Source organism: Ochotona curzoniae, unplaced genomic scaffold, assembly GCF_017591425.1.
Source record: "Ochotona curzoniae isolate NIBS_2020 unplaced genomic scaffold, NIBS_Ocur_1.0 contig_2599, whole genome shotgun sequence".
Lineage (NCBI taxonomy): Eukaryota > Metazoa > Chordata > Mammalia > Lagomorpha > Ochotonidae > Ochotona > Ochotona curzoniae.
Genome location: NW_024465520.1, coordinates 13,300,282 through 13,311,850, shown reverse-complemented (window position 1 = coordinate 13,311,850; position 11,569 = coordinate 13,300,282). Strand labels below are relative to the sequence as shown.

General features: G+C 41.3%; 1 protein-coding gene across 1 annotated transcript in view; it reads right to left on the bottom strand.

Moving 5' to 3' along the window:
• Positions 1–5,268: 5,268 nt before the first annotated feature.
• Positions 5,269–11,569, bottom strand: part of RSRC1 (arginine and serine rich coiled-coil 1) — a 326,480-nt gene continuing 320,179 nt past the window's right edge. Inside the window, exons 9-10 of the mRNA XM_040974857.1 lie at positions 7,607–7,759; positions 5,269–7,002 (exon numbers count right to left, since the gene is read on the bottom strand). Coding sequence (XP_040830791.1) covers positions 6,910–7,002; positions 7,607–7,759 — 246 coding nt within the window. The 3' untranslated portion in view covers positions 5,269–6,909. The remainder of the gene's footprint in view (positions 7,003–7,606; positions 7,760–11,569) is intronic.

Genomic DNA, 11,569 nt, shown 5'->3' with positions numbered 1-11,569 from the left:
TCACTCCAGGGCTTCTCTCCACAGTGCCACGCCGGGCAACCTCTCTGCTGAGCCATCAGCCTGCTCCAAGCAGTCTGGCATCTAAACACCAGGCTCAGCCAGGTTTCTGGTGACTCAGGTGAGCAGCTATTTTGTTTATTATTGCCATTGCATAAACAGCCCCAAAACCCAATATGAAAGAGCCATTCCAACATGTCCATGGACTCTGTGGGTACGGGTCTGCACGGGGCAATGAAGACACCCTAACTGCAGGGTATCTTACGGCCTGACACCCAGAGGGAGTCTCCACAGTACCTGGGCTTTCTCACGACACGGCAACTCTAAAGCAGGAGGCCATCTTGAATAAACCCCACTGATATTTAAGTGTTGGGTATTTAAAATTAATCTCTCAGAGTCCCAAATGCTTTTCAAAACTATAGTGACTTGTAAAGAGACAGATTTTTGTCGGATAGTGCAATTTTAAAAGATTTTTTTTAAAAAAATTATATTTATTTAATAACAAGCACTAGAGAGAGGGAGACAGAGACAGACAGAGAGAGAAAGAAATCTTCTCTCTTCTAGTTCACTCCTACAACAGCCAGATGTGTCAGGCCGAATCCAGGAGCCCTGAAGTCCACCTGGGCCTTCCGTGTGGAGAGCAGGGGTCTGAGTACCTGGACCATCCTCTGCTGCTTTCTTAGGCACATTAATAGCAAGCTGGATATGAAGTAGAATTGCCAGGACCTGAAGCAGCTGATCTGAGATGCTGGCATTGCAAGCTGCATCTTTTTTTTTTTTAAGATTTATTTATTTTTATTGCAAAGTCAGGTATATACACAGAGGAGGAGAGACAAAGAGGAAGATCTTCTGTCCGATGATTCACTCCCCAAGTGACCACAATGGCCGCTGCAGGATACCAAAGCTTTGGGCCATCCTTGACTGCTTTCCCAGGCCACAAACAGGGAGCTGCATGGGAAGTGGGGCTGCTGGGATTAGAACTGATGCCCATATGGGATCCTGGCGCGTTCAAGGCGAGGACTTTAGCTGCTAGGCCATGGCACCGGGTCCCTAGGCTGCATCTTAACTTACTGTGTCACAATGACAGTTCCCAAAACAGATTTTTCAAAAATTAAGAGAAAAATGACAATATTTCATGTAACTTTTACTTTGAATGATGCCTGGAATATGTATTAAAGTATGTTCAAGAGAGTTATAAATTAATTGAATGTTGCTTCTTGGAAATTATATTGAACAATTATTATGGCAAGATAAATATACTCAATTTTCATTCACCTGTTATCCCTCTTATTGTGATTTATAAGGCAAGCTTCACCTTTGTGAAAAAGCATCATATGATTTTTCAAATACAAGGGTGTAGGAAGACAAGTGTTAATAGGAAAACGAGTGTCTCTTTCCAAGTTTAAGTGTTTTTACTGGAGCTGTGAGTAAGTCACACAGGATTTGGACTACTGCTTAAACCCAGTGGGATAGAAATACAAATTTTTTGGTTTCATCATGATTGGAACAGGGAGATTGGCAGCAATTCAGACCCGTTGAACTATCAAAACTGCTTGAGCAGGACCCTTGGAGCGTGCCTCACATCAGGGACCTGGGAGGGAGGCTGCGTGGGGCTTTTCCCTTTGTTCTCCCCTGACCCCAGATGCAGGGAAAAAAAATGATATCAGTGTGGAAATAATGGTATTACCCACTTTCCTGTAGCCCTTGACCCTTTGTACACTAATCAACTAAGTAAGATTATTAGAAAAAAAAGAAATACAAATTTTTTCATATGAAACATTTAAAAAATGGGGAAACATTTATCAGACATTAATTTTGGGAGGTCCTTCAATTTCATCTTATATAGACTGCAACTGAGTTAAGCACACAGAATTTGGGGGAAATGAGTTTTTTTCAAAGTGTTAATATATTAGCTATTGTTCATCTTCTCCATCTCAATTAGGCTTACAGCAGGGAGAAGGTGATTAGATATGTTTAGCTTTAGAATTTGATTCAAATGTCTATCCAGTCCTTAATACATCCAATGTTATATTGATAGTTGGAAAATATTTCTAAATGACTTACTTTTTCAATTCTATTTTAAGTTTACAACATATTGTTCACTGGATATATACACATACATAGACTTAATCTATGGGTTTTACTCAAGACAGGAGTGTGGCAGCTCATTTTAAAAAGATTTTAAAGGAGCCTGTACTACCATAGGTTTTTTTCACACTGTGGGACTGAAGCCCAGGTACTGTATCACATGGTGCTAAGATGGGGTCAATTCAGTACACCACCCTTAAGAACTGCGGCGAGATCATCTTGCCATTTCTCCTGAGACCTAAAAATAAAAGACCACGTCGTCCAGTGTAAAGTTGTCTTATTAGACTGTTAGCCTTTAGTTCTTGAAAATCCGCCTACAGCTTGGGAAGGGTACAGTCACAGGTGCCAGCAGGTGGACCCTGTGTTGTCACAACCACGTCATGTAGAACATTTACATAAGAAGAAAATTAGACCAAAAAAAGTCTGAGCAGGCGTAGGACTAATAAGATCCATGCTGAAATTCCAGCCCTCCTATGTGAGTCTATAACGCAACAGAGAAGGCGGAGCATACTCTGCACTTCACGAAATCTAAACAACTCTGAGAGCTTTCTTACTTTCACATTATTCCATAAAGACGTTTGAAGAAGTAAAGTTTGTACAGCAGCATTACAACACTGCCTGAATAATCCAAGTACTGTCTCTTTTGAGCAATACCCAAAAACTGAATTTAAGCTTTTTTTTTTTTTCCCTCAACATGCACGAAGAATTTTGGAGTGGAGAAAGAAACACTCCGGAATCAAATCACTCCATGGTTTAGGGACCAAAAATGTCTTCGAGTTATTTCTAGTTTTGGTTACTATCGTATTTGCCTAGTTTTTCACTTGATACACAAACCAAAGGAATATCCTGGGAAGAATTTAGCCACAGGCAAATGAATTGGCCAAGTGAACTGGTCCAAAATGAAGTTCTCTGTAACAACATGGAACAGACTAGCAGCACTACGGAACACACAGCAGGCTGCATGACCGAGCTGGTTGTTACTGGCAGAATTCCTTCTTGCAGACAGGCAGTCTCCTTAGCTGCCAGTGCAGAACCTCACATCTTCATGGCTGAGAAGTGACAGTAAGGCAAGACTGCTGATTCTCAGCTGAGTGAAGACTTGTCCTTCTTCAGTCTCTAAAAAGAGGACTGGCTGCAGGGAGTACAAGAAGGACCAGGAAACACACAGTTTGCTTTTATAAGCTTGAGAGGACAGGGTTCTTTGGGTCTTATAGGCAGGGACTCTGTCCTTAGGTTGGGACTGCAACAGCTGCCGACCTTATTCCAAAGATGTGAGTGGTGATCGTGAGAGCCTGTAGTTTGAGCTTGCTTAAACTTTGAGTCTTTATGGAGTCTGAGTTACTTCTCTGATCTTTACAATGAAGTTCTCTCCTCTGCCATTAAATACTGTATCTCTTCTGTCATTTACAGGTTTGGGCTTTTTCAACTAAGCATCCTGAGGGCAGAATTCCCACTGCATCCATTAGTATATCCAAGTACCCCTTACTGCGGTCAGTATAACCCAGGAACTCAAAACAAATGTTTGTGACTAAATGGATAAGCGGATCTGTGTTTCCTCGAGTAAGTAGATACTGGGCCACCGACTTCTGAGCAGGTGGGAGTTTTTACAGCCTTGGCAGTGGAGAAGAGCAGGAAAGGCCAAGGGCAAAGTGGCACAGGGACTGTTAAACTATGGCGATCCAAGAACAGACATACGAAGTGCACCAAAGCTGCAGTGTTGCTCTCCAGATCACGCAACTCTTTGTTCCACACTTGATTAAAATGTTTACTTGCTCTCTGCAAGCAGGGCGCTTCCCTAGGGCAGGCTTTCTTTTACGTCATCTCACTGCAGAAGCTGGCGAGTCTGTTGCCAGATCTCCATCCCACATGCTAGGAAGCTGAAGCAAAGCAGATGAATGACTCAAGTATCTGCTGCATTCACCCTGGGAATGTCTCAGTAGTCAGGAATGAAAATGCAACTCACATTATGAGTAGCCCCCATTTTGTTTCACAAAATACTCATGGCCTCTTACAAGTGCAAATTGTTGTCATTAATCAAGTGATATGAAAGGGATTGCTCTGTTTTATAGACGCATTATATTAGGATATTAAAGAACGTCAGGATGCATCACCCAGCTGGAGTTGTGTTTGAGATATGTCTGACAGTGTTTTATGAAGTCTTTCTCATTAAATTTGATTTGGCTTGTATGGTAATATTATGCGCTTAGAAGTTGAGGTAAACAAAATCAACATCATAATGGATCCTGTTGGGAAGTGGGGAGGAAGGAAACAACTACTGCATGTCTGCAGGCACAAAAATTTAGCTCCTCTAAAAAAATTCTTAATTTATCTACTACCTATGAAAATTTGGCTTTAAAATGTAAAAATATTGGGCCTGGTGCGGTGGCCTAGCGGCTAAAGTCCTTGAAAGCACCGAGATCCCGTATGGGCACTGGTTCTAATCCTGACAGCTCCGTTTCCCATCCAGCTCCCTGCTTGTGGCCTGGGAAAGCAGTCAAGGACAGCCCAAAGCCTTGGGACCCTGCACCCGTGTGGGAGACCTGGAAGAAGTTCCTGGCTCCTGGCTTCAGATCGGCATAGCACCGACTATTGTGGTCACTTGGGGAGTGGATCATTGGATGGAAGATCTTCTTGTCTCTCTTCCTCTCTGTATATCTGACTTTCCAATAAAAATAAATAAATCTTTAAAAATGTAAAACTATTGCAGTTAAAACTTATGTATCCAGAGTAGCTGTCAGAGAGAAACACTGGTGTGTTTGATGTAATTAGTAGATAATCGGATGGATGTGTAGGTTAAGTCGCTGCTTGGGTAGCCAGCTCCCATGGAAGAGTACCTGTCTGGAGCTGAGCTACTTGGCTTCTCATCCAACTTCCTGCTAAAGCTACGTCAGTGAGGCAGCATGCGATAGTTCAAGTATTCTTCACACATGTGGAGTCCTGTACTGAGTTCCTGGCTCACGGCTTAGGCTTGGCTCACCTTTAGCTGTGTAGGCATATGGGGAGTGAACCAATGGATAGAAGATTTCTCTTCAATGGTCTGTCCTTGAAATAAAAAATAAAAGTAAATGAAATTTTGAAAGTAGCAGATAACAATATTTTTATTTTACTGAAAATGAGGAACATTATCTTTCATTATTATATTAGAAATTTGGAATTAGGCACATTAAACAAACTGGTGGGGGATTTGTCATAGCAGTTGAAATCACTGGTTGGGTCACCCACAATCCATTTTGCAGTGCCCAGTTCTGTGCACTGAGAGGCAGCAGAAACGGCCCAGGTTTTTGGTCCTTGGCATCTCGTGGCTGGCCTGGACTCGCCCTAGCTGCTGAAGCTGGGTGGGCGGGTGAACCAGTGTGCGTAAGATCTTCCTCAGTCTATTTCTCTGGCATTTTAAATGAAATGAACATAAATATTTAAGAAAAAACTGCCTAGCCCAGGTTCTTTCTGTGGAAAATCACTGGTGGCATAAATGACAACACATATTCTTGCCATGAGCTCTAAAACCCAATTTCTAAAATGGCAATCTCACTCCCACAGCATGTAAGTTGCGTAGAGTAAAATACCAACATCTCACAGACTGTATCCCTTTCTGAAATCATGAAGATCTGCATATACGTGTAAAAGCCACACAGCCCGACTTTGGACCAGATACTTTTATTTACAGTCACAGAAAAAGAACACCAACTTCTATTTAGAAGGGAAACAAGTATGAAAACAAGTATTCGGAATTGGTGTATTTTCTGTGTCATTTGTATTTGAGTTTAAGTTCTTTATGCTTTTCATTTTTGGCAGAGATTAGGATTTAACAGGTCTAGAAATATTAAAAAGACAGCACTAAAATGGCCTTCACGTTGGTGCTCCAATTCCAAAGACTTTTCATGTTTATCTTGTGTTCGTTAAAGAAACTTAATGAGAGTGAGAATGGAATATAGAACAAAATAGTAAAGGGAAATAGTCATGTCCGCTGTTGGAAACCAGTTTGGTAAAGTAAGGCCTCAAGCCCTGATCCCTGGAGGTTCAGTACGAAATGCACAGTAATTTGCTATTCTCTCAGACAAAGGCATTCTACACTGGCAGCCTCACCAAGGGACTCGGAGCTGCTTCCCCTGCAGCGAACAAATGGCTAAGACTGAAGTGAGAACTCTTACCAATTTTCTCAAAATTATTTCCCCACTATGGTGTTTGGTCAACAGGTTAGGTCTAGCATAATTTCTGAAAAATAAGCCACATCAGCCAGCCTGTTTCAAAGGGAGTATCTGGCACATGGAATCTTTAAGCAAAACTTACCCTTTTATTTTATTTTATTTTGTTTTATTTTCAATAAGCATGTTTATCTTACTTGGGTTACTTAGGGTACTTACATTGTGATGAAAATTTATAATAAGATGAAATTAAGGAATCAAAAATCCTTTCATAACATGGAAGTTGGAATCTCAGCAAATAATTGGATTCTTAACACATGCTTAATTATTAATAAAATTACACATTAAAATGATAATATGATCACTTCTTGGTGCTTTGGCTAGGATTAAGTGTAAACGACAATTGGACAGTTTACAAATCGCACTAAGAAACACCAGGAGCCATTTAGTGTTGCCATCTGTACGACTCTTAATACCGTTACACCCTCGCGCGGCTTCAGTTTTATAGTAAGTGTAATATTCAAAATGCTTTATTTAATTCCAATCAACAAATATCTAAGCTTACAAGAGAGAAAGGAGAGATTTCATCTGATAAAAATCCTTTCTAAGAGTGAAAAGTTAATCCTGGGATTTAAAATCGAACTTCAGGATGTTTTTGTCACTTGAGTCACACGGGTATTGCTTACGCCACTGGACTGCCCATGAGCCTTTCCTGTCGGAGTGCAATTAATCTCTTGAACCACTTTTCCTCAGCATCAGCCTTGTCAACAAATAACTGAAAGAAAAGCAAAAGAGAAAATGTGATTGTCTACTGCTAAGCTTGTATTTGCCTTAACATTATATAAGTCACTTTACACATCTCATAGCACACGATTTGGATATTGTTCAGTCCCTGCTGACTTTCTGAGGACCAACTATTTGGGATTAATAACACACAGAACTTCCTGGAGTAAAAACTGACATCAACACCATCATCGAATGGTTCCACACTTTATGTAATTGATTTCTGGTCATAGATTTGAGAGATACAGTGAATTTACAACATTTGATAGACGGCAGTCTATATATGATGGCAGTGACACGTGTATGGTCAATTAAGAGAGGAGTTAAAGTGGGATTAGTATGTTTAATGAGGTTTTTTTTCTTTTTAAAAATAACTCCGCTTTGCCCACTTGTCTTAACCATACATAAAGTAACTCCAGAAGTCAGGTAACATGAATTGACCTGAACTGGATTCAAATCTATGTAATAGCTGAAAGGTGAAGGGTCAGCTGTCTAATTAACACACACAATTGCATGAGCCCATTTCCTCCAACGGTCTTGACTGATTCCTGTTAACTACAGCTCAGCTGACATCGCCAAGGCTTCCAGGGGCTTACATTTGGGTGGGCCAGGGAATTGTCATCTTGGTATTTGATTGCAGTAGGGATGCTGGTGGTGTCGATTTCTTTTTCAGCACTGGGTGGATCAGCAAGTACTGACGCTGGTCCTGATGCCGGAGTCGCGTGTTTCACTTCAGTAGGTTCCACGGACTGAGAGACACGACACATATTGATGCAAACATAATATACACTACAATTCTTCTCTGATACTTCTGATTTTTAATAACTGCATAATTAGTCTTCATGGAGAAGACATCCATCTCAAAAAGATCCTGAATTACTGAATGGAAAACAATTCATAAAGCCAATGCAAAGATACAAGGGAAATGTTTTAACTGCCTGTGATGTGCATGATTTTCTCAAATTGGTGATTCTGCATCTATGCTATTGAACTGTACTGATTTAGCTGGTCCCCAGTTCTGCTTGGCACAGTGGCTTGAGCCTGGCGGCCACGGAGCAGCTATCCTAATTTTCCGACTGCGGCGTCCTGCCAGTGCCGAGCCCGGGAGGCAGTGGTGACACGTCAAAGACTGCATGCCGGTCAGCTCTGTGAGAAGCCTGCACCGTGTTCACACTCTCGGGCCTAGCCTCGGCCCCGGCCAAGCACAAGTCTTTGTGTGAATTTGGGGTGTGAACCAGTGGATGGGATGTTTCCTTTTTTGCTTCACTGTTTATCAAATAAATAAATAAATAAATAAATAAATAAATCCTACTAATCAAAACAAATTTGCAACAAATCTTCAGAATTTACATTGGCACTATTAGGTATAAAAATAAACTTCAAGGGTTAACTTATTGAGTGTTGTTTTATTTTAGATTTATTTATTTTTATTGGAAAGGCAGATTTACAGAAAAAAGGAAAGACAGAGAGAAAGATCTATCTACTGGTTCATTCCCCAAGTGGCTACAATGGCTAGATCCGAAGCCAGGAGCCCAGAGCCTGTTCAGGGTCTCCCACACGGGTGCAGGGTCCAAAGGCTTTGGGCTGTCCTCGACTGCTTTCCCAAGCTGCAAGCAGGGAGGCTGGATGGGAGGTGGAGCACCCTGAGACAGAACCGGCACCCACATGGGATTCTGGGTATGCAAGGCGAGGACTTTAGCCACTATGTTATTGTGCCAGGCCCTCTTTTTTATTTTTTAATATGTATTTTATTCAAGCCCATTTCCTGTTTGTAGTTTTGATATATACGTCATCCCATTTTCCCTATTAACATCTCACATTTGGTACATTTTGAAGCCAAAACCGTTGCTTCCTCTCACACCTCTAATATTCAGCATTCCTGTGGTCAGACTTTCCTTTTTTTTTTCTTTTTTCAGTTTTAGTTCCCATATCAGACAGAAAACATATCTGTCTGGCTTTATCTGGCTTGTTTTACTCAACATTTTGCCCTCTAGTTCTCTACTTTGTGTTGCAAAGGATAAAACTCACTTTTTTGAATAGCTCAGTGACATCTCACTGTGTACATTTAGTACATCTCCTCTGTGCATTTATCTGAAGCCAGACACTGCGCTTGACTCTGGACTGGCTGTTGCCATCGGCGGGGCCAGAACTGAGTTGGAGCTCTCCAGTAACAGTGAGTCTGTCCTGGGGTATACACCCCAGTAGTGGGATTATTGAATCAACTAGCAGTTCCATTCCCAGTTTTTTTTTTTTTTTTAAAGAATTATTTACTTCGGAGGTCAGAGGCAGTGGGGAGAGGGGGCAGGGTAGAGATCTTCTAGCCATTGGTGCATTCTCCAGACAGCCATAACAGCCACTGCCGGGCCTGGCCAAAGGCAGAAGCCAGAGACTTTATTTGGGTTTCCCACATGGGCAGCAGGGGCCCAAACACTTGGCCCTTCTTCCAGTGCTTTCCCCAAGCTGCTGTCAGAGGGCTGGGTCAGAAGCGGACAGCTGGGACATGGACTGGTGCCCATGCAGGAAGCTGGTGATGCGGAGGGCAGCTTCGTCTTCCACGTCACAAGGCCAGTGCCTGCTTCCAGCCTTTACAGGATTCTCCACACTGTTTTTCACAGTGGCTGCGCTGATTTATATTCCCAGCAACAATGTAGAAGGGCTGCCCTTGTCCACCCCCTTGCCAGCATTTACTATTGTTTTTTGATAGTAGCAATTCTGACGGAGGTGACGTGGTATCTTCCTGTTTCTTGGATTTGCATTTCCCGGATGGCTCATGACACTGAGCAATTCTCACGCATTTCTATTTCTTTTGAGAACTGTCTGTGCAAGTCCTTCGACTGTTTATAATTGGATTGGTTGGTTTTTTGTTGAGTTTTTTAGTCGCTGAAACATTGTGGATATTAACCCTTTGCTGGATAAGATACTGGTAACTATTTTCTCCCATTCTGTTGGACGTTTCTTCACTGTATCATTTCCTTAGCTGTGCAGAAAATGCTGAGTTTAATATAATCCTATCTGTCTAGTTTTGCTTTGGGTGCCTTGTCTAAGAAGTCATCACTCAAAGACAACGTCTGCAAGTATTTCTGCTATATTTTCTTTCAGCAACTTTAGAGTTTCATATGTTAAACTTAGGTTTTGATCCATCTTGTACAAATTTTTATAAGTGATGAGGAGTAGGAATCTAATTTCATTCATATGTCAGCACTATTTATCCTTTTTCACAATAATACCCTTTCTTTAATGTATGTTCTGGTACCTTTGTCAAAAATAAGTTGGCTATATGCAAGTGGATTGACTTCTGGGCTCTCTCTTCTGTCCACAGACCTATGTGCCAGTTTTTATGTCAGTATATCATGGTGTTTTAATTACTCTAGCTTGCAGCATACTTTGATTTGCTTCCATCTCAATTGTCTTTTGCTCAGGATTGTTGTAACTTTTCTGTGTCTGTGATTCTACACAAATTCTACAAGTATTTTAATCAGGCCAAGTACAATGGCTCAGTGGCTAAATCCTCACCCATATGGGCATCAGTTCCTGTCCTGGCAGCTCCACTTCCCATCCAGCTCCCTGCTTGTGGCCTGGGAGAGCAGTCAAGGACGGCCCAAAGCCTTGGGACCCTGCACCTGCATGGGAGACCTGGAAAAAGCTCCTGACTCTTGGCTTTGGATTGGCTCAGTTCCAGCTGTTGTGGCTTCTTGGGGAGTGAACCAGCAGATAGAAGATATTTCTCTCTGCAAATCTGCCTTTCTAATAAAAATAAACAAAGTGCTTTTTTATTCTGTTAACAATGTCACAAGAATGCTAATATAGATTGCACTAAATCTGATTTAGATAGAACAAAAAATTTAATGATGCCAATTTTCCCGAGGCATGAGCAAGGATAGTCTACAAAAAATCAAATTAATTAGGAATAAATTTAGCCAAAGAAGTGAAAGATCTCTACAATGTAAATTATAAAACATTGACAAAAGTAATTATCAAGGACACAGAAACGCATGATTTTTTGCAATTATTGTGAATGAGATTTCTGATTTTCAGCAAGATCTTTGTTGGTATATGTAGATTTTGTATTCTGATTTTATTGAGTTGGTTCACCTGCTCTAACAGCTTTCTGGCAGAGTGGTTAGGGTTTCCTATGTAACCCGTCACGTCATCTGTAAGGACAGACATCCTGACTTGCTCCCTTTACATCCTGGTGCCCCTATCTCTTTTTCCGTAACTGCTGTTACTGGTCCTTGCTGTACTATCCTGATAAGAGTGGTCAAATTGGACATCCTTGCCTTGTCCAAGATCAGAGGGGAGATGTGTCCACCTCTCCCCGCTTCAGGACGATACTGGCTGTTGGTTCATCATATATAGTCTTAATAATTTTGAGAAATGTTCCTGCTATACCTAATTTGTGGAGTTTTAATTTTTATCAAGGAGGGATGCTGAATCTTATCAAGTGCTTTCCCTCTGTCTTTTGAGATGACCATATGGTTTTGTTCTTCATTCTCTTGATGTGATTTATGACATTTATTGATTTGTGAATATTGAACCACCCTCGCATCTCTGGAATAAAT